Source organism: Suncus etruscus, chromosome 1, assembly GCF_024139225.1.
Source record: "Suncus etruscus isolate mSunEtr1 chromosome 1, mSunEtr1.pri.cur, whole genome shotgun sequence".
In the NCBI taxonomy this organism is placed as follows: domain Eukaryota; kingdom Metazoa; phylum Chordata; class Mammalia; order Eulipotyphla; family Soricidae; genus Suncus; species Suncus etruscus.
In genome coordinates, this window is record NC_064848.1 from 9,108,200 (window position 1) to 9,130,371 (window position 22,172).

The 22,172-nt window shown below is 53.9% G+C and overlaps 1 protein-coding gene across 8 annotated transcripts in view; it reads right to left on the minus strand.

The window, feature by feature from the left end:
* Nucleotides 1–359: 359 nt before the first annotated feature.
* The window catches only part of TLE3 (TLE family member 3, transcriptional corepressor), a 41,135-nt gene continuing 19,322 nt past the window's right edge, over nt 360–22,172 (minus strand). The window contains exons 5-20 of one of the 8 annotated variants that reach the window (XM_049777808.1): nt 21,950–22,012; nt 20,341–20,445; nt 13,450–13,654; nt 11,681–11,697; nt 8,572–8,691; nt 8,207–8,257; nt 7,431–7,583; nt 6,859–6,964; nt 6,141–6,340; nt 5,620–5,696; nt 4,629–4,878; nt 4,262–4,509; nt 3,413–3,560; nt 2,733–2,883; nt 2,156–2,232; nt 360–1,375 (exon numbers count right to left, since the gene is read on the minus strand). In XM_049777808.1, the coding sequence (XP_049633765.1) occupies nt 1,268–1,375; nt 2,156–2,232; nt 2,733–2,883; nt 3,413–3,560; nt 4,262–4,509; nt 4,629–4,878; nt 5,620–5,696; nt 6,141–6,340; nt 6,859–6,964; nt 7,431–7,583; nt 8,207–8,257; nt 8,572–8,691; nt 11,681–11,697; nt 13,450–13,654; nt 20,341–20,445; nt 21,950–22,012 (2,079 nt within the window). In that variant the 3' untranslated portion in view covers nt 360–1,267. Of the gene's footprint in view, nt 1,376–2,155; nt 2,233–2,732; nt 2,884–3,412; nt 3,561–4,261; nt 4,510–4,628; nt 4,879–5,619; nt 5,697–6,140; nt 6,353–6,822; nt 6,965–7,430; nt 7,584–8,206; nt 8,258–8,571; nt 8,692–11,680; nt 11,698–13,449; nt 13,655–20,340; nt 20,446–21,949; nt 22,013–22,172 lie in introns of all 8 variants that reach the window. The other 7 variants (XM_049777823.1, XM_049777792.1, XM_049777800.1 and 4 more) reach the window with 7 other exon arrangements.

The following is a 22,172-nucleotide window of genomic DNA, read 5'->3' on the forward strand; positions in this document are numbered from 1 at the left end:
TACAAAATAATCCATAAAAATGAAGTATAAAAATTCTCTTCCATATGCTATTCCAGAGCCCCACCACCAGAACTCACAAGGTCTTTAACTTTTCCTTAAAATAAAGGGGATGGAGGTGCAGAGTTGGGTTAAAAAAAAAAAAATCAAAGGAGAAAAAACTAAGAGTCCTAATACTTCGGGACAAGTAGCATCTGTAGGAGACTGTGTCCCTTTTCACTGGGCCAGGCCAGTGACACTGACTGACAGTGGAACCTTGGTTGTGGGTCTCAGCTGTGCCCTGCCCTACTCTACCCCCTCTCGGGAGAGGAAGGGGCCAGAGGCAGGAAAGGAAGGCGTTTATTTTATAAAAAGAGCATCACTTCTAATTCTTTTTATTCCAATTAAAAAAAAAATAAAAATCATATCAGTTACTATTTGTCTCTGGAAGCTCCCTGAGCTGAGCTGCTATGCTTGCTTCTAACTTTGTCCTTTTTAAGTCATGTTCCTGATGGGAAAGGGCGGACAGGGTGTTCCCTTGAACTTGTATGTCTCATCGGGAGGAGTGACTGTGCACCAGAGAGGCAGGGGGAGTGGAAGGGGGCAGGCACCTGAGAGCAGGGCATGGCCGGGCGATGGGTGGTGTGGACACGCCCAGCAGAAGCACCGTCCGGCTACATCCACCATCTATTGGCTCCATGTTCCCGGTGCTGCATTGCAGCTGTCTCCTCGGCATCCCTTCTCCTTTGTTCTGCCCCTCTCCCAGATGGGAACTCGTTAGAAAGAAAACACGAAAGCCACCCCACGCGTGGGTCACAAATACAGCAGGCGAAATACACAGCGAGCGATTCTGGTGCGAGGGTCCTCCCCGCCGACCAGTCCATAGGAGTTTGTTATGTACATGTTTCACAGACCAGGCGTGCTGCCCCGAAGGGCCCACGGGAACCCTCTTTCCCAGCACAGAATTGGGGTCCTCTCTGGAGTCCCCAACCCCAGCCAGAGGGACAGGTCAGAGGGGAAGAAAAAAGAGGGATGGGTGAGGGGGGTGGGATGGGGGCTAGCGCCATGAGGCACCAAAAAAGATCTATGGGGGCTCCTGCCAGGACGGTGCTGTGGAGCAGTGACCCATGCAGTCCATGAGGAGTCCAGGCTGGAATGGACCAGATGGAGCCTCTGGCTCAGCCCACAGAGTGCAGCCCATCCCCCGCAGTCTTCAGGGAGCCCTGGCTGGGTCTGCCTGTCAGAGCAAGTCTGTTTCTCCCACAGTCTGACAGCTCTGTAGAGTCCTGGTTTAGTAGATGACCTCATAAACCGTGGCCTTCTTGTCACCAGAGCCTGTTACAATATATTTGTCATCCGCCGAAATGTCACAGCTCAAGACGGAAGAGGATTCCTTCGACTGGAGAGGTAAGGATGGCAGTGGGGGGAAAGAGACACAGATTTCAGGTTACGCCGAGCATCGCCAGTGCCCACTGCCACCCACTCAGTGGGCCCTGTGGCCTTCAAGCATGGCCAGAATGGGGTACTCGGTGACAGCTGGTACCCCACTCACCCTCATGAGAAAAAAGCTCATAACACACCCGAGGTTCCAGGGGTCTCTAAAGCAAGTTTGTTTTCTCAGGGATCATTCCTGCTGGTGCTCAGGGTGGAGCCCAGACCAGCCTCCTGCAAGACCAGACCTTTGTCTGCTGTACTATGGCTTCAGGCCTAGAGCAAGTTTGTAAGTATGATCAGCCCAGAGTTCTTAGGGCAGGGGTCTCTCTGCCTGGGAATATGAGGAGATGGGGCTCAGTTCTGAGCTGCCAACAGTCCCAAGGTCTGGCCTCAGTCTGAGTTGGGAAAGATCCATACTGAGTTTGGGGTGCCTAGTCTAACTGTAAAGGAGATGATGCTGAATGGGCACCAAGGCTAGTGCAAGATGCCCCCCAAACAATCAAAAAGTGGTTCGTTGGCTTTGAATACACACCAAGTGTATACGTAAGATGTATGCATGTGTGAGAGAGGACCGCAAGAGAAATCTGTACAATATATGTACACTGGATGTATGCATAGTGTAGTGTGTGCATGTGAATAGTGTGTCAGGCGTGTGTGTGTGTGGGGGAGGATGCAACACGTCAGGTCCCATGGTACAAACGCTCCCACTCTCAGGCCCCTGCCCTGCTGGTCCTAGCCACTGTACCTGGAATATGCTGGCTCCGTAGGGCGTCCTCCAGGCATTGAGTAGGTTGTCCTTTCCCGTGCTCACAAACCACTTGCCTGTGGGAAGAAGTGATAGACATCAGGCCACCCTATACTGTGGGAACCCCATTCAAGTCTTTAGAGGCTCCCTCCACCTGGGGGAGACACCTGGCAAATGGATTGTGCAAGCACAGGGAGGCGGAGGATGTGCCTCAGTAGTCCAGGCAGGGGAAGAGCTTCGGCTCGCCCAGCCACTGCAAAAGAACCCAGGGGTTCTTTAGAAAATGATGAAGATTGCTCGTACCATCTGCTTGTGGGCAAGACAGGCCTGTGGGGCGAGGTAGCCATCAGGGCTTGTGGAGGTTCTACCTATCTGCCTAGCCAGTGTGAGAACGGCTGGGTTCTGAAGTAGCTCTCTGTCCACAGAGATGCTGACATCCCAATCAGGGATGTGAAATCCTGTGAACATTCCAACACCTGCCCATGGGGCTGGCCCTGCTCAGCAAGGACTGGCTCCGGCCTGATTGGGGGTGGGGGGATATGAGGCCCTGTGCGGTCACTCCCTCTACCCCACTCACCGCAGTAGGCAAACTTGAGGGAGAGCACACAGCTTTCATGTAGGTGCAGCTGGTACTTGTCCGGCTTGGTATGGTGCAGCACCTCCACGTTGCTGCTCTCCATCCCTACGGCCAGCCACTCCCCCGTGGGGCAGTAGCCCAGAGAGAAGATCTGCAGGGTGGACAAAGGGTGAGCCCAGCAAGAACTGGTCAGAAGCACCCCATCATTTCTCTAAGCCCCCCCTCCCCATCCCATCACAATCCAGAGCTGTGAAGTGCCATAGCCAGGACGCAAACTTCCTGCGAGTCTAACGTAGTCACTTTCAAAGTCACTGTCTGCTGGTTTTGACGTTTCTTTGAAAGACACGGGAGCAAATACAACATTTTAATCTCTATGATCAACATTCACAGCTGAGGGACATGACCACATACACAAGGGCATCACAGAACACTTTCTGTGAGCTTCGTGCTGGCCCGATACCATGGCTCTCCTACTCTCCATGAGAAAGGAGCCAGGCATGGGATCAGAACTGAGTGATCAAGTATGGTCACTCCACAGCCTTGCTACTTCCTCCAGGAAGCCTTCTCAGATGGCTCAACTGGGCTTCACACGCACTCGCAATTGCCCATCTCTGTAAGTGGGAGTCCAGGAGGGGAGGGGAGGGGAGGGGAGAAAAGCGGAGGAAGAAGAGGCTACCCACCTGTGAGGTGAAGTCATGCTGCTGCAGCTGCCGGCCTTCCCGCAGGTCCCAGGAACGCACGGTGTTGTCCAGGCCACCTGTCCACAGCTTGGTACCATCGTGGGAAATGTCTATGCAGCTGGCACCATCCGTGTGGCCCTGAAACTGCCTGTGGGTCACAGGAAGAGGAGAATCACCCTGCTCTGGGCACTGCTGACATGGGCTCCCCAAGGGTCACAGTCAAAGTCAAAGACCCACAGGTGAGGAGGTTGTGAGGGCTCTACTCAAGGCACTTGAGGGCTTTGCTCAGATGGAGAATGGGACTCTGCCCAACAGGGGTGCCTGCTCAGACCTCGGTGACTCTGCACTTGCCCTGGAACCTCGACTAGCTGAGTCAGGGCTGGGCTGGCAGCTGATTGGACCCTCCTGCATAGACAGCAGGATTTGGCTTGGCACCATTTATACTTCCATTCTCAGGAACCACCTCATGATGCCCAGTACATATGGGGAAACGGAAGCATAGCTTGCAGGAGGACACAAGAGACAGGAGTCACACTAGTCACTCTGCTACCATGGCCCCATGCTGGACATCAAGCACCATGGTTACTGTCATCATTCTGATGCCCCTTCTGGGGTGTCACCATTCCCCCCGCTCAGAACCAGCCAGCTCCTGGGCCTCACAGTTCTCACCCTTCAGAGCAGCAGGGCAGGCCCAGACATAGCAGAAAGGCCAAGCGGGATGAGACCCAGGACAAGGCCTCCATGGCTCCTGGCCTCTCTCGACGGGGTATGGTCAGACGGGGTCTGTCTGTCTGTCTGTCAATCTGTCCTCCCTCACAAGGTCATCTGTCCATCCATCCCTGTTCTCACCTGACCAGAGTCTGGTTGTGCAGGTCCCACACGGCAATGTTGCCATCGCTGCAGCAGGAGAAGCAGACTTTGGCGTCGGGGCTGATGGCCAAGGCATAGCAGGCAGGCGCAGAGGAGGTGAGTTCAGCCTTGATGCGGGGTGTGGGCGAGGCCAGGTCCCAGATGGTGAGCGTGCTGGCCTCGCCGCCCACAATCAGCGTCCGCCCGTCGGGCAGCAGCTTGCAGGAACGGATGTAGTTGTCTCTGTTCTGGAAGGACATGGAGTAGGGCTGAGTGTCTGAGTGTCTCCACCCGGGGAGCAGGAGGCACCTCCTGAACAAGCCCATGCACAGGAGTGGGGGGGGATGCCCACGCGTCAGGCCCTCACCAGGCAGTCCAGCTGGGAGATGGGGCTCTTGCTACCCGGCTGGCTGATGTCCCAGATCTTCACGCAGCCTTTCCCGCCCGTGTAGACGTGCCTCGTGGGGTTGCTGATGGTTACGGCGCACACCACCTCACCATGGCTCAGCGTGTTGATCTGTCGGGCGTGTCTGGGGATGCCGGGGCCAGCCAGGGCGTCGTGGGGAAAGGGCACAGGCTGCATTTGCCCATCAGCACTCACATGGAAGGAGTAGGCTCTGGAGAGGGCAAGAGGCATCCCTATGCCATCCATTCTGCTTGTGCCTCCCAGCACCTGCAGGTCAGTGCTGCCCCCGGGCCCCTAATATTAGGCCAGACTCCAGGGCCCCTTTCTCCTGCATGGTAGGATACTCCATAAGCCCAAAATCTTTTGTTGTTGTTGGTTTTGTTTTTGGGTTATACCCAGCAGCGTTCAGGGGTTGCTTCCGGCTCTATGCTTAGAAATCGCTCCTGGCAGGCTCGGGGGTCCATATGGGATTCCGGGATTCGAACCACCATCCTTCTGCATGCAAGGCAAATGCTCTACCTCCATGCTACCTCTCCGGCCCCTCCAGAAGCCCAAATTCTATCTCTGCTCCCTGGCCTCAGACACCCCACAGGTGCCCCAGAAGGCCCCTTCCTAGCTCTCCAAGCCTGCGAAGGAAGCAACCCAAATGCCTTCTGAGGGTCAGTGGTATTAGGGAGATATGCCAGCCACTTCGGCTCTAGGGAGCCAATAAGGAGCTCTTGCAGCAAGAGCCCAAAGGAGCCATAGTGGGGGCCCAGCATTCAGTTAGGAGGCCCAGCATCTAATGTGCTTTCCAGTGTGCGTCCAACGAGCCTAATAACCAGAATCAGAACACTGAGGGTGGCCCAAAACAGTGGTGGACACCTCCAGAGGGGTAGATCTCATAGGGATTCAAAGCACGGATACTCTAGGCCCCACCCCAGACACATGTGCAAACTAGAACAATGCTTACGGCTTCCCGCCAGGAATGGAAGCGAGGCTGGAGGGCAGGCCCGTGGCCCGCATGGGGGGATGAGGGTCGAAGCCAACCTGCAAGGTAACACAAGGCCAACCCTTAGCGAGAAATGCCACCTGCATCCCCCCCCCCCACCCGCTTCCTCCCCACCACTTCCGGGGACCCCCGCACATCCTCGCCTCTGTAGAACCCAGGGCAGGGCGGCCCAGCAGAAACAGTAAAATGGGCCCTGGAAACACAACCAGGGTTTTGCAGGGACCATCCACTCTGCCCTGGTCTCCATTCACAGCCCTACTGCCCTCTGACCTCCTGGGAGACAGGAGTGTCCCATTTCCCTGGTTGGAAATAGGCATCTCTGGGTGGTGCTGTGGTTCATATATGAGGGGAGAGTCCAGGGTCACTGGCTCTCAGGAAACCCTACTTCCTGTCCACCCTATTGCATCCATAGCTCACTCAGGGCAGCTCCCTCCCACTCCTTGCCCAGGTTCCCCACCAAAGGAGCCCAAATGCCTACGTACAGCTCCAAAGCTTGCCATTGGCGACCGGCCATAAGCAGCTGCTGCGGCAGCGGCGGCTGCGCTCATCTGGGGCGGGATGTTGTGTAACCCTGCGTAGGCGCTTGGGCTGGTGAGGGAACCATTCATCTCGTGGTGGCTCATCATGGCGAAGGGAGCCGCATAGGAGCTGGTGATGGAGATGGGGGTGCGCAGGGCAGAGGCTGCAAGGAGACCTGTGTCAGTTGGGATCAAGATGCCTGACGGGGGGAGTGGGCCTCGTTCTTTCTTCCAAGACAGTCATGTCACACGGGGCCCACAGCTGCCTCTCAGTCTCCATCTGCCTGCTCTAAGTAGTCCTCTCAGACTGTACATACTTAACCACCCTCTCCCCTTTGCCTTCATCTTCACAGCCCAACAAAGTGTGAGCTGAGAGATGTGCTGCCCCTTTTCAGAGGGCAGGCACCCAGCACAATGACAAGACCATGGTGGTCCAGATTAAAATGTGGTCTGTAGCCTGTCTTCAACTCCTTTCCTCTGATTAATCCCACATGTACTTGCTCCCACCCCCCAACCCCCCATAAATCCCAGTCAGAGATGTCCTCTTCTCCCCAACACACCCTGGGGCTCGGGCCCATCTGCAAGATTCCAACGCGGCCTGGGAGGACCCTCTCCCTCCAGCACAACACAACCCCAGTGTGCCTACCCATTATACCTATCGGGTCCATGCCTGCAGGTTTACCCGGCATTGACCGGAGCCCTGGGGTTGTGCTGGTGCCTGGAGTCGGGGCATCGTTCCTTGGGGTTGGCGTGTTGGACTTGAGCCCAGGGGTGGAGGACTTGTCGTTCTGCAAAGGGAAGATGCATCAGGAGGTCAGCCCTCCATGTGGGGCACCGGCTGCCACACGAAGCCCAATGCTAGCCCTGGTTCTAAATCTTCTGCCATGGCCACAACTCTTGCTCAACTCTGGTCAGCAAAGGTGGCAAGGTTTGTTCCCTTTTTCACAGAGGCAGCAATCAAGGCTTAGAAACAAACTGCCTGGGGTCACGGGACTAGCTCCACACAGGACAAGGAAACTGGAGTTCTACCTTGGCCCCACAGGGTTCCCTGAGCACAAATGGGAGCCCAAAACTAAAGAAACGCTGACTAGTTTGCACATGGCCAAATGGTGAAGCCAGGATGTGAACCCAGACCAAAGGGCAGCCTCTGTCCTTTCTTTCATTGGACCTCCCTGCCTCTTCCATCCCCACCATCCTCTGCCTCACTGTCCCCAGGCCCCCTGCCTCTGCCGGTGACTGTTCTCCCCAACGTACATGGCCCAGGTCTTTGGTCTTGGAGGAAGGAGTGCTGCTGGATGAAGCAACGGAGGCGGGGCTGGTGGGAGCATCCTTTTTCAGGCCCCGGGCCTTGTCGAGCCCGTTTTCAGGGGGAGAGTGTGCAGGGCTGACCCGGGGGGTGGCAGGATCCTGAAAGGCACAAGTGCACACAGGCGCAATGATGCTGCTCGTGGACCAGAGCATCCTGCTGGGGCTGGACAGGTTCCTACTATGTCGAGTCCTCAGGGCTTAGGGCTCAAATCAGGGCTGCTGGGCCTCATGCAGGTAGGTCCCCTCCACCACCCTTTCCTGTTGGAATTGATCTCTCAGAGCCCTGAATGGTCCCCTCAAGGAAAGGCAGAGTATTCCAAGTCCCTTTTAGGCCCCTTTAAGGGGGTTATCTTTCTCTCTTAGGGAACTATCATTTGTGGGGGGGAGGGGTGTCACACCAGTGGCACTGAGGAATTTACTCCTAGCTCTACATTCAAAAATTACTCCTGCCATGCTTGGGAGACCATATGGAATACCAGGGACTGAACCCAGGTCAGTCATGTACAAGGCAAATGCCCTGCCCGCTGTGCTATCGCTCCGGCCCCCAGGGAACCATCTTAGGAGCCCTCAATACCCAACACCAGGCAGCAAAGCCCCACCTGAAGCCAGGGCCTTAGCCCCTGCCACGCTCCTTGGTTATACAGAAGCAGCCACCAGGCCACTTCGGTCAACACCTGGGGGAGCCGGGCCAGCCCGGCTCCGCACCCTGGGCCAGCCCTCACCTCGTTGGAAACATCCACCACCAGGTCATCGCTCTTGTCCCCATCACTGTCCTAAAGGCAGAGAGAAGGCAGTGAGCAATGCTGACCCCATCAAGCCCACCCCACTTTCAGCGGGCTTCCCCCTGGGGCACAAGCATAAACCCTCACTTTCTCCAGCCCCACTCCACACCGTGTTCTGGCCCAGCACACTGGCTTCCTCGTTGACACCTGCCCCTTCGTGTTACTGTTAAAAAGCACTTGGCCAGAACCTCTTCCAGTCATGTAGGCACAAGGAAGTGGCAGGAGCCTGAGCTAGGCCAGACCTCCCACTGTCCCGAAGCTACCCCACCGGTGGGCCCGTTAGGGAGAAGAACCTCCCGACATACATATCGGCTCAGGCTGTCCTTCTCCTCCGCTTTCCGCTTCTTGGCTTCCATGCTGTAGTCAGCGGAGCCCCGGTGCTTCTCACTAGCCCGAAGGCTTTCCGAGGGGGACACGGAATTATTCTGTAAGCAACAAGACTCAGGATGAGCTATCCATGCACGTGGGCCCCGTGCGTATCCTGCAGGCCTCGGCATCCTCAGAACTGCACACACACACAGAGGCTGTCCTGCTCCCAGGGGAGATACAACACTGCCCTAGCCTCCTGTAGCAACAATGCCACTCCTAATCCTACTCCTGGCAAGGAGCTGCAGGCTGCTGCGTACCACCTGGATAGGAGCACATCCTGCTCATCACCCCTTTGTGGTGCCAAACATAGTGAAGTAAAACTGTCCCTGGGCCCCACCCCAAGCTGCAGGACATAAATAATGAGCCCAACAGGAGCGAGACCCATAAGGAAGAGCCAATGGCAGCCAGAGGCTGAGCAAAGGAGATGCTAGTCTAAGTCTACAGAGTGCCGAGGGAAGGACCAAGGCTGGGCAGTGAGTGCCCTCTCAGAGGCCCCAAAGGAGGCCAACATGAAGGAAAGCCAGCTTAGCTTGGGGGAGCACAATTGGCAGTACCTGGGGATCACATGGGGCTGAGGATAGATAGTCCTAGGCCTCTGGCAGGCCAAGCCTTTAAGTCATATCTCAAAAAAAAATCCCCAGTCAGGCCTGGAGGCATCTCCTAAGCCAGGAAGGCAGGCAGGCAGGCAAGGCATCTGGAGCAAGTTCCCAGATCTCTTGTGCACAAGAAACGGGAGACACAGCAGCTGTCCCAGCGTGCTGACAGTGGCCAGAACAGTGTACTCCTGTAGCCATTAGCACTCACATCAACAACCAACAGGGAAGCTGGCTAGCAAATCTCTGTGCTGAGGCTCCTTGGTGGGGGTAGGGAGACTCCTTCTGAAATGTCACTTGCTTAACGCCCCCTTTTCGAGGGGGGGGGGGCTCAAAAGCCCCGATGGAGGACCAAGGGGACTCTCTAGAACCAAGTGGTGCAGATGCCCATCCACAAAGCCAGGCCGCATTGAATGGCAGTGATGGATATCCACAGACATGAAGGGTATCAAAAGGCAGGTGGGAGGAGCCCTGGCTCCTGCCCCAAAGCTGTGGGTTGCAATGGGCACTTGAAGAAAAAGAGGTTGGGGGCGAGATGGGAAGCATCTCAGAACCTCATTTCCCCCCTACACCCATTTCTGGGTGCCCTTCCCTGCCAAGTGTCTGCCTGCAGCGAATTAAAATGGCAGGTTCTCGGGGAGAGGAAAGACAAAACCAGCGGCTCCAACGGAAGCAAGGCCCAGCCTTCCATACACAGCCGCAATTCAATTAGCCGCTGCGAGCGCCCACCGGCAGAAAAATCACCGTCATTTCACTTCATATTCCCCCACACAAGCGGGCCTGCTTCCAGCCTGGGGAGATGTGGCCTGAGTCCCTCCAGGCGGGCGGGTGGCAAGAGGGGGGTGCTCGCGGCTACCCAGTCCGCAGCTCGCACACAGCAAGCTCTTTCTTCTCCTGCAGTCAGGCTGAAAACCCTCCCTGCTACCAGAGTCATGTCAGGCATTTAGCGGCATCGATCCAGCCCGCCTCTGGCTGGCAGGCTGCCAAAAAGCTAAGTATTTTTTATTGCTTCGGCGAGGCAAGGAAATATGAATGAAGCTGCCTCTAATTGGACTGCAGACGGAGCCCGGTGGGACAGCCGCACAGCCGCCAGCCCCGTCCTTCCTGCCTGAGGCCACATCTGTTGACAGCCGGTTCCGCAAGGGCTGCGGGCGGCCCTCTGAACCCCTCCAGTACTGCATGGCACAGCCAATCCTCACGCCAAAACCTGCCCTCGCCCTCTGGCACCCGGGGATGGCTTCTCGACTAGTTCTCACCAACCACACACTCTGTCCGACCCCCATCCATGGCCCCTCTGAGACTCTGATGTGTGTGGAGAGTGGGGGGGTGGAGTGCAGTGGAGAGCTTGTCTCTTCCTGGGGGGTCCCTGGGCTTCTCTGAACAGAGGGCGTTCATGAAGAGCCGGGCACAAAGCCAAAGAGGAAGGAGGGACATAGGGGCAGGCCTAGGGGGAACCAGACTGTCCTAGGCCAGAGCTGGAAGGGGAGGAGGGAAAGGGGGGCATGATGCTTTTATAATGGATAAAGAAAATGAGGCTCATAGAAGCTCCAGAAGCAGCTAAGAGACAGCAAGAGATGGACCTAATGCTATGGGGTGCCCTGGTGCTATCTTCCATGTGGGCAGGGACCCTGCCCCAAATGCCACTTGGAAGAACACTAACAATTTCCGTTTCTCTGCCATTCACCCCAGGGCTCAAAGGTGGGTCTAATTTCTGAGCATGCGGGGTGGTCCAGAGGGGGAAAGAGGAGAGTTGAGGGGGACGGAGCCAGCCTTGGGGATGGGGAGGCAGGAGGGCCAGTGGGGGACTGCATGCTGAATGGTTAGGCAATCGCCTGACCTTCCACGTCCTGCTTCACGGGAAGTGATCAACCGAGCAGTCCCCACAGATCAGCCGGTGCCAGATCCATGGAGGCCATGAGAAATAAACCAGTTCTGCTAATCGCTGGAGGACTTTTTTTATTTTTTTAAACCCAGACTCCACTGTGCTTATTCACAAGGCTCATTCACTTGAAACAGAATCTGAGCCTCAGTGTGATCAGAAAGATTTATAACAAATCTCGGCGCTGGCACACACGCAGGCAGCTGGCCTTCGTGCTCACTCAAACACAGTTCAGGCAGAGACAGAGAGCACGGGGGAAGGGATCACAGAGTCACGGGGGGGATGCGGAGAATCCCTGGGCCAGGGTGCAGACACCTGAATCCCAGTACTGGGGTCAGTCAGTCTAGTGGCTCCCCGGATCCTGGATTAGCCAGTCAAGCCCTTGGGGTTATCACCTTTCATAAAACAGGGCACCGCACGGGGCTCATTCGGCCCACTCAGTGCCTGCCCTGTGAAATACACACTGGGATAGAAGAGGCTTCCGCACCCCAGGGCCCTCTCCTTCTGACCCACATGGTTCTTCCTCCCACCTCCCACAATCACCACTCCAGTGCACCGGGCGCTGGCACTTACCGTACTGGATTCTCTCTCTTTGGATTCAGGAGGCCAGGACAGGAGGGAGTTGAAGGGCGCGTGGCATAAAGACAAAAAGGGAGAAAAGTCAGTCTCCTGCAGCATGTTCCCTGCTTTGCTAAACTCGGGATTTTTCGGGGGAGAAGATGCAATATTCCCCATGGTGCTCAGAATGAAAGTGAAGCCTGAGGCTGTGGTGTTGTCCGAGTTCTGGGCTGCTGGGGATGACTAGAGCTACACCTGGCAAGGCAGGGGGTAAAGGGGATGGGGGACATGAGGTGAAGTTGAAGGAACCTGATTTCCCAGTTCATAGGCTAAAAGCTGAAGTAGAAACTTCTCAGATGGGACATGGGGCCTAGGCACAGCACATCTTGCATGCCAACAAGAGCATCTTATCCAGAGCACTCAGAATTGGTTTGTGTGTGTGTGTGTGTGTGTGTGTGTGTGTGTGTGTGTGTGTGTGTGTGTTTGATGGGCAGGCACACCCAGTTGTGCTGAAGGATTGGTTACTCCTGGCTCTGCCCTCAGGAATCACTCCTGGTAGTGCTTGCAGGACCATACTGAACGCCAGGTGACAGCCATGCAAGGCAAGTGCCCAATTTATACAATACTAATTGCTCTGCAGGGTTTATCTGCTTCAGTTTGGTTTGGGAGTCACCGATAGCGCTCAGGTGTTACTCCTGGCTCTGTACTCAGGAGGCTGCTTTGGGGGATGTGTGGGGGGAAAGGGCAGTGCCAGGAACCAAACCCCAGGCCTCCTGCCTGCAAAGCATGCGCTCGGTCTATTGAGCTGTTTGCCATCCCCTATCGAGCAGTTTTTAAAGCTGCAAGTCTGAGAAGGCTGGTTCTATATGCAGTATCTGTAAACTTGGGATTGCAGAGGACATTCGTTTGGCTTTTCTTTAAATGGATCAATGAATCACAGGAGTGGAGTTTTGGATGCTTTTATTTTGTAATTATACTATTTTGATCCTATGCCAAAAAATAAAAAAGCAAACAGCTAAGGCCCTTGGAAACTGAAGTCTAATTATTTGCCCAAACAAGCACCCTAACTATCCTGTCTGCTATGGGAAGGGCCTCCTCCCTTCTCAGCAGAGGGAGGGAAAAGCAGCCCCCATCTGTGTGGCCAGGACTGGGGGAGGAGTGACATTCCAGGTCATCACAATGGCATCGAATGTGGCATCCTCCTTCCACACGCCCTGGAAAAACATCTACTGGATATCTAACGGCCACTTTGTCTACCTAAGCTTATACAACATTACAGCCATCACAGCACAATAACTGAAATCTATCCCAGGGCAGACCATACAGGGACAACACTGGAAAGGACTGGCCAGAGGGGAGGTCAGGGGCAAAGTACTGGACTAATGCAGATTTTCCTGACCATGTCCTGCAGTGGCCAGAGCATTTCCTTTGTTGTCAGCCACCAAGTCCAGCCTGAGTGCTAAATCCTATCTGGCCTGCCCAGATCAGTGCTGGCCCAGAAGTCTGGTCCTTTGCTCAGAGGACTCCCGAGCTTAGGGCACACAAACATTTCCCAGGAGGGCAGAATCACCAGGCTCACTAAGTCTTAAATCCAGGAGACCTGCCAAGGCCATAAAGGCACCTCAGATAGATAATGCCAGGGACACGCAGAAATGGGGGTGTCCCAGAGCCAGCATGCAACAGGGATTCAACAGCCACTCAGGACTCTGGCTGACCCTTGAGCCCCTGCCCACCCAAGTGATGCCCCCCAGTCCAGCTCCCCACTGCCCAGCTCCGGGCCCCACCTCGATGGTCGAGCTCATGGTGGTTCTTCTCATCCTTCACCGTCAGATGGGCCTGACTGCCCAGGGCCCCAAGCGCCAGCAGCCCAGAGCTACTGCCGGTCACCGGGGGAATCCCTGGGGGCTGCAGGCCTGATGGGTGGGGTGGCAACTGGACCGGGGGACCGTGCGTGGCGTGGGAGAGGTGCTGGGCCTGGAGCTGCTGCTGCTGTAATGAAGTTTGGGGGAGCAGAGCTGAGTGAGGGACAGGGCTCCCAGCTCAGTCCTGTGCTATCTCGGAATAAAGGCAGTTAGCAGATGATGACTGGGGCAGCATTTTACATCTTCATCCTTGCCTCCCCCTCACCCCAACATTTCCCACTACCCTTATTACTAATGCCTAGGTCCCTCCCCATCTTTGTAAACTCCCGTTTACAAAGTGGCTTATGGTCATGACCATTGGTTTCTGGGGTCTATGCCCTAGTGAAGATGCCCACAGAGTTCTCAGAGTCGGGAGATCAAAGCAGAAAGGTCTTCTGAGAGTAAGAGGGGCTCCAGGCCAGAGGAATAAGCTAGTGCACTAGATATTAGAGGGAATACCAGAATGACAAGATGTTTCTTTCCAAATAAAGATGGATATGAAGTAAAAGAAAAAGAACCAGAAAGAAACGAGAAACGAGTTCAAGTACTCGAACTGGTGCTTACTAGCTATGTGGGTGGGTCACTGTGACCATGTGAGTCTCCAATTTTCTTGCCTCAGGAGATGGCAGTGTCCACCTCGGGGTCACTCCCAAGCAGAAAGCAGCTCTATTTACAGTTCACAGCAATGAAGAGCCCCCCTCTTCTGAGGATCACCAACCCAGTGTCAACAGCAGTTACTTCTAGTAGCCTCACAGACTGTATCTCATCAGGTCCAACCCTAGCAAGGACTCTGTGTCCAGCCAGGATGGCCCAGACATTTCCACCCCACACGAACTTCAAGGTCTCCTCTTTACACCCTTCCTCCTGCCATCCCCTTCAGAAGTCCACATGACTGGACAGCCTTGGCAGTCTCCCAAATGCCCATTTGTCATTTTATGACATGGTCAAGAACCACAGGCTACAGCAGGTCCAAATACTTCTTAAGGAACTGCAGCCCCATGATAAATCACACCCCTACTGACACAAAGCAGCTCTCAGCCCGCACGAGAAAAAGGACCCCCAGTTACTACTCATATCACCCCAAGAACGTGACTCAAGGAGGCCTTCAAAGTGAGAAAATGGGGGTCAGGGGTTGAGGAGGCACGGGGGTAAGTCAGACACGAGAGCGGCAAGGAGTCAGAAGCAAGAGTCTAAGAGGAGGAGCCAGCTATCAGGATGAATGCAATTCCCCTCCCACCCTGCTTTCCTCCAAAGCTGACCCACCCCAAAGCCAACACTTTTGATGGTGTTCAGGGGACCATGCTGTGGCAGAGATTAAGCCCACCAGGGACCCCCACAAATACATAGTCCGCACTCAAGTCCACTGAGTTCTCTTCAAACTCTATCCTTTCTTCCTTGACATTAGAAAATGTAATACAAAAAGCAAGTTACATAAAGCAAGAGGCATGTGCACTGCCAGGAGAGAGTATGAAGTTTTTTCCTAAAACAATCACCCTTCAGGGCGGGAGAGATAGCATGGAGGTAGGGTGTTTGCCTTGCATGCAGAAGGACAGTGGTTCGAATCCCGGCATCCCATATGATCCCCTGAGCCTGCCAGGAGCAATTTCTGAGCGTAGAGCCAGAAGGAACCCGAGTGCTGCCGGGTGTGACCCAAAAAACAAAACAAACAAACAAACAAACAAACAAAATGCCAATACCCTTCGATCCTTCTCCCTAGAAGTAGATTCTATAGTTAATCTGTCTTAATTCTGTTTTATAAAAATCTACACGTGGGGCCGGGCGGTGGCGCTAAAGGTAAGGTGCCTGCCTTGCCTGCGCTAGCCTTGGACAGACCGCGATTCGATCCCCCGGCGTCCCATATGGTCCCCCAAGCCAGGAGCAACTTCTGAGCACATAGCCAGGAGTAACCCCTGAGCATTACCGGGTGTGGCCCAAAAAAAAAAAAAAAATCTACACGTTTCAAATATATTTCTATATAAATGGGTTCCTTCACATCTCTACTATACAACCAGACTCTAACTTAAATATTCTGAAAAAGCAATGGGTCCTTGTTACTTGCTCAAGGCTTACTCCTGGCTCTATGCTCAAGGGAAGTGGTAGGGGACCAAAGGCAGTGCCAGGGATTGAATAGGAATTGGTTAGGAACAAGGCAAGTGCCTTAACTCCTGTAAAATTTTCCTGGTGGCCAATGTGTCCTTTTTATTTATTGCATTGTTTTTGGGTCACACCCGGCGGTGCACAGGGTTTATTTCTGGCTCGGTGCTCAGGGATCACTCTCTGTGGAACTTGGTAACCATCTGGGATGCCAGGAATTGAACATGGATCAGCTGCCAGGCAAATGGCCTCCTGGCTGTACTAGCATTCCAACTGCTCCTTTGAAAAGGCTACATAGCAGTCTCCAGAGTAGCTGGTTTATCCAACTATTTATCTAGTTTTAGTGAACCTTCACCAGGGAAGTTCAGAAAGGAGGTCTGACAGTCCAACACACTGCAGCACATGCTTTGCATGCAGGTCAGGATTTGATCCCTGGCCCCAGGAGGCCTTCCAAATACTGCCGGGAGCAATGCCCATACACAGAGCCTTTGAATACTACCAGATGTGGTGCCCAAACAAACAGAAGGGAGAAAGCCAGAACGGACCTATTCATCTACTTTTTTATAACTTGTTCTGATGCAGAGACTGAACTCACACAGACATACAAGGCCTGTGATCTTTCACTGAATCACAACCCAGGCTCTTAGTCTACTTTCATAGTGCACAGCCCCAAGAAAACCATAGGGAGGAGAAATGGGAGGTGTAGATCTCTCTGCTATTCAGGATGAGAATGACTCTTCCCAAAACAGAGTTTACAGGAGAGGCTATGCCCCTGGAGAGCCATAGTTGAATGGATTCAGGGCTCTGACTTTGACTGTTGTATGGAAGCATTTACCCCTAGTGTCCTAGATCAATGCCACTTCCTAGTCCAGTTCAAGAGTCCTAGCAGACACCCAGGTTATTCCTGCAGCATTGGCTATGACCTTCAGTGAGACCATCACTGCCCTAGCCTCAGTGTTCCCATCTGCACAGTGGATGTCTAGGCACAGTTCATCTCTTTAGGAATACTACTCAAGGGAGGTACAATGAAGAAAGAAAAGAACTATAGAGCAGCAGCACAGACCACAGCATGGGCCACAAACACATAGGCCTCCTCTCCTTGATGTGAAGATGCCTGGCAACTCCCATCTTCCAAACAGGTAGACCCAAGTCTATCCACCCCCTGTGTTCACATGGAGCCTGATACCCTAGAGGTAAGTGAAACTCCAACAAGGTCTATGCAGGAATGCTTGGAAGCAGGAGGCTCTGACCCAAGCTCCATGAACCTCCAGCCCACTGAGCTGTGGCTACAACAGAAGCTGGGACAGAACGTCCTCCAAAGGGAACCCAGTGATCGCCACAGTGGCAGGAACTCAGGATAAAGGTGACACTGGCTGTCAACGCTGCTGAGTCGCAGAGACAGACTAGCAGATTAAATCCCAGCCATGTGTGTGCCGAGGATAAGGGTCTCTCACTTGAGAGAAGACAGGAAAATTGCATGTGACTGTTGTTAAATATGAAATGCATCCATACATAGCTGGAAGGGATTTCCCAGAAATGGGAGGGCACACAGCAGCCTCCAAGGCTCTTGAGGGCTCCAAGGAAGTCTCACTTCCTCACTGGCATGGTTGGGACTGCTATAGGGCCCAGTGGCCTCCCTATCCTCACTGCAGCCCAATCCAGACCAGCAGACAGGACCCTGGCCAGTCTCAGGCTGCAGTTCCAGTCTCCAAGATGATGCCCAATTTTGTCGAAGGAGAAACAGATCAGGCCTGCTGTACTCATGGTCACAGACTCATTTCAGAGTGATGGAATGTCTCCATGCGTGATAAGAAAGGAAGGGACTGGAGGCCTGGCCCCAAGCCCACCAATGAGGGTTCTTGCCTGTGCCCTAGTGGGTCCAGTGGGACCACCTCAGGGCGATGGCCTTGTGTGCTCAGAGGCTCAGCTGCTACCAATGGAGCTCAGAGTTAGGGGACAATTCTAGCCGGCATCACACACAATTGGAAGCACAGTAACATCCCCTCAAACACTTCCAGGGCCATGTCACATTGAGTAAAGATGCAGGACAAGGCCACACAAACTCTATTTTTTTTTTTTTTATCATGAGGGGGGTGTTAGGCCATACTTAGGGATGCTCAGGGGTTACTCCTGGCACGCTCGGTGGACCATATAAGATGCTGGGGGTTAAACCCGGTTGGTCACGTGCAAGATAAATGTTCTCCCCTTTGTGCTACTGCTCCAGCCCAGGGCTGTACTTTCAAATGGCACAAACAGCTCGCTCATGTTCCTTCCTTCAACCTCCTGCAGCCAGAGGCTCCATACTAAAGCAAACTCATTAAGACTGGAGGACAGGATAAGAAACACCAGAGATAAGAAACACCCACCATCATTCCTCCCAACCCATTTCCTTGCTGCCCCTCCACAACCCACTGCCCTTTCCTCTCATGCATGCTATGACCCCTATTGATGCAATTCTCACCTGGGCCCCATTATAATATCCTGAGGCCCACAAAATGCTGCTCATGAGCAGGAATCACCATCCTTCCCCTGGTACCTTCAACTCCTGGGTCCAGCTCAGTCACCAGACCACCTGCTCTTTCCCAGCTTCTCACCACTCACAAAGGGGAGAAGTGACCAAGCCACCAGCACAAATCCCAGAGCTGGAATCTCACTCCAGTGCCACGGGGATGAGGAGTAAACTGGGAGGGCTTCTTGGACCTTTCCCTAAACTGGCTTTAATAGAGGCCCCTACCCTATATTACCCAGAGAACACTACCATATGCTAAGGAACATTCCTGCCTACACTTTCACAAGCTGAGAAACACTCCTCTCTGTATGCTGGGTGGACACTCCAGTCCACGCCATCCACAAGCTTCCCACAGCACAGCCCCTCCTTTCTCCTCCAGGCTGCCCGGGAGGCGATCGGCATGGGCACCTTACACAGCCACTGTCAGGAGCAGCAGCGATTAGGCGATTAGATGGCTGCCTGCTTAATGACAGGGCTAGGACGGCATTCACTTGGAGCCAGAGAGGCAATTACCTTGAAAATGGGGGTCACTAGCCCCACTCGTTGGCTTTAATTGAATTCCAATATCTGCCTTGAGCCTCCTGGACCTAACTTGTAGCTTCCTAAATACGACTTAAAGGAAGTGGAGCTAATCCTCATCAGTGCTGCTTCTACCAATTCCCCACTTTCCTTAGAAGGTCTCCAAACTCCCTTCACAGCTCCTGAATCTCTTAAGAGGCAGCAGCAAAGAGGGAGTGCTGGGTTGTGGGCACAAGAGAGGTGAGGTCTGGAAACCCTGGGGGTGTCTGGAGGTGGGTGGGGGCCACAGGTATAGCCGTTCACCTTGGATGGCCCACCCTGTACACCTCTGTCCCTGTCCCTGTCCCTGGATGCAGAACTAAGTCAGAATCTAGTGACCAGACAGAAGTCAGAGGCCCCCAGGTGGGGGGCCAGAGGCACTTCTAAATCTGTTTTCTTCCTGCACAGCTAGTGACAAGAGTCCCACTGCTCCTGAAGCCACATCTGGAGATATGTTGTTTCGGGTACCCCTACTCTGTTTGGGCCTCCAACCATGGGACAGCCCCCTACAAATACCCATATTCCATACTGCAGAGCCATACAGGACTAAGGAGAAGCCGCACTTTCCTGGGCTTCAAATCCTTCAAAGGGTTTCACTGTCCTTTGTTTATGCTCTCCCACATCCCACACCTAAAGGGAAGCTGTCCCCACTCCCAACCAACCCCATTAAAAAACCTGTTCCCTGATTCCATCCCTCTCAGCATTTAGCAGCTACCCCCAGTTTGAGCCACAGAATTATCATTAAGTACCATCAGCAAGACAGAGGGTCACTGGCATCCCTCCCACAGGTGTAGAGAATCCCAGGACAGAGAAACTAGAACCAGAAAATCAGGGAATCAACTAGAACCAGAAAATGCTCAGGTAAAATGGCCTCAGGGCACCCCTTATCCCACCAGCTACAAGAACATTCCAGATGTCTAAATTCTCCCTTGAAATAAGGACCTCGTGTGAGAATTAAAAAAGGAGATAAAGAGCAAGCAGGACCCTAGAATGTCAGGGCCAAGGGGAGCTCAGTCAGCAGTTTCACTGCTTCCATGCCCAAGTACCCTTTGGAAGGATGCAGAAAGGGAAAATTCAAGAGTCCCACGTAAGGGAGATAAGAATTGTGGGGGAGAGACTCGGGGCCTAGTACTCCTCCCTCAGGTGCCTGACCCTGTGGCCTGCAAACCAGGGAGAGCCCAAGGGGATCACAAAGTACCCCATTCCTCACAGCAGTGGGTCTTCAAGGAAGTTAGGGAGGCCCTGTCTCGCTGCAGCTGCCAGAATCCACCAACTCCCCACCACCACCCAGCACGCTCCACCACCCACAGCACAGCAGAGACAGTTCTGACCCCAAGCAGCCCAAGAGGGGCAGACCTTCCTTGATAAGGGGCTCAGGCAGGCCTGAGGGGGAACCAGCACCCACTGGAAGAGATTGCTGGTGGTAGTGGTGGCGTGTCTGGTGCTTCTGACCTCAGGTCTGAGGCAAGGGGTAGCCAGTGAGGAGATGGGGAGCAATCCTGTGAGGTAGTGGGCATGGGAGGTAAACCTGGACTCCGCCATTCTTGGTGGCCGGCTGAGGTCAGGGCTGTCTCTGCTATGGCAAATGAGAGGAATAAAAGGGCTATACACACGGTAAGAGGCAGATTGGGGAGTCCACGTACCCCGATGATGGCGTTCAGCTCTGTCATGGTGACCTGCTTGGCACGTTCCACAGCCTGCGCCACCTGCTGCTGGTGCTGGAGGGAAAGAGGCAGGGTTAAGTCAAAGGTCAGATGCAACACACACACACACACACACACACACACACACACACACACACACACACAAAACATGGAGGGAAAATACCCAGAGTCCCAGCAGATGAAGATTGGGGGCCCCTCGCTTTCTTCTTTCAGTCTTTTCCAAGAAGCATACAAGACTCTTGTGATAAAACTTCCCTTACATGGTGTTAGGTAAAATTAGGCAGGAAGCAAGATCTGGTGCTCTGGTAGTAGCCTTGCTCCACCACCTTCACCCCCAAACCCACTTTACACGCACGAATAGGACTGAGCTGGGTCCCAGACACTGACTGATGATTAACAGTCAGTCCACTTGGAGTAGTAAGGGGGAACGTGTCTGCCTGAAGAAGACACAGCTGGGGGAGAGAGGAGATCTGAGGATTGCACATTTGGGAGAAAACTATGCCATGATCTAAATTAGACCACAGATTTCAGATCAGTTTATCTGAAAACTAGGGCCACTAAGAAGTATAGGATGGAGGGCACTAGCTCATCATGTAGCCAATCCAGGTTTGAACCCAGCACTCCAAAGGGCCCCCCCCCCCCAATCCCCTCCAAGAGTGATTCTTGACTAGTCACAAAATCATCTCTGAGCACTGCCAGGTATAACAAAACACCCCCCAAATCCCAATCAAATCCTGTCCACTAAAAATAAATGAGGTGACATAAACTCCAAGGTGTGGCTACCAGGAGGAGAAGGTGTGGGCTGGTCCCTGGTTAACGATGCCCCTGGGGAGAGCACAGGGAGGCAGGGCAGGACTGGGGACTCTCTGACCTTCCACTCAGTGTTGCCAGAACCTAAAATGGCTGAGAAATCCAGTCCCTGAGGAAGCCTGAGTACATCTGCTCCCTTCAGCTGAGGAACCTGTTCCACTCAGCTGTCTGCTCAAAGAGCTGAGCATTAGAGCTCGCAGCTGACTTCCGTTGTTTACATATTTTTTATTGGGGGGACTCAAAAGAAGCTTTCAGGCCTAGGGACTCCACATGGTGATTCGTAGCCAATCTAGCCAAATATCAACATGAGGGCATGAGGACCTGATGTTGGGGATCACCTGAGGCACCCAAGGACACTTGGGGGGGGGGGGGAGGCTGTGATGCCAGGGCTCACGCAGGGGCCACGACCCCATTTGGATATGGTGCAATCATCAGGTGCAATCCTTTCCACTGGCCAGGGCACCAGTTGGCTTTCTCTAGCTGTGTGAATTAGGACACATGGAAGCCAAGACTTCCGTGGATGGACTTGGGAGCCAAGGACACTTCCTGTCAATGACTGGCCAGTCCTAAGCCTCCAGAAACGACATGAAGCAAACACTCCCTATGCCCCACATCAGCTCCTGAAGGAGGCTCAGTAAATTCAAGCATGGGTTGCCCAGTGGGGCTGGGGCGCTGCCGATAACCCCACCAGCCATCAGCGCTGATTGAGAAAGGAAAGAAAGTGACTGTCAAAGACGCTCTTTCTTACCTCTTGCGACAGAAAAGGCATGATCTGTGCTAGAATCGTGTTCAGCCTCTTCGCGATCTCTGTCTGTGAAAGAAGAAAGACTGCGTGGGACTCAGGCAAATACCACTCACCAGAGTATTACACAGATGTGGAGGGCACATTGTCACCATATCAGAGACCCACCTCTGCCTGGTCACCTGTGGGAATCGGGGGGACCCACAATCTTTACCACCAGGTCTATGAC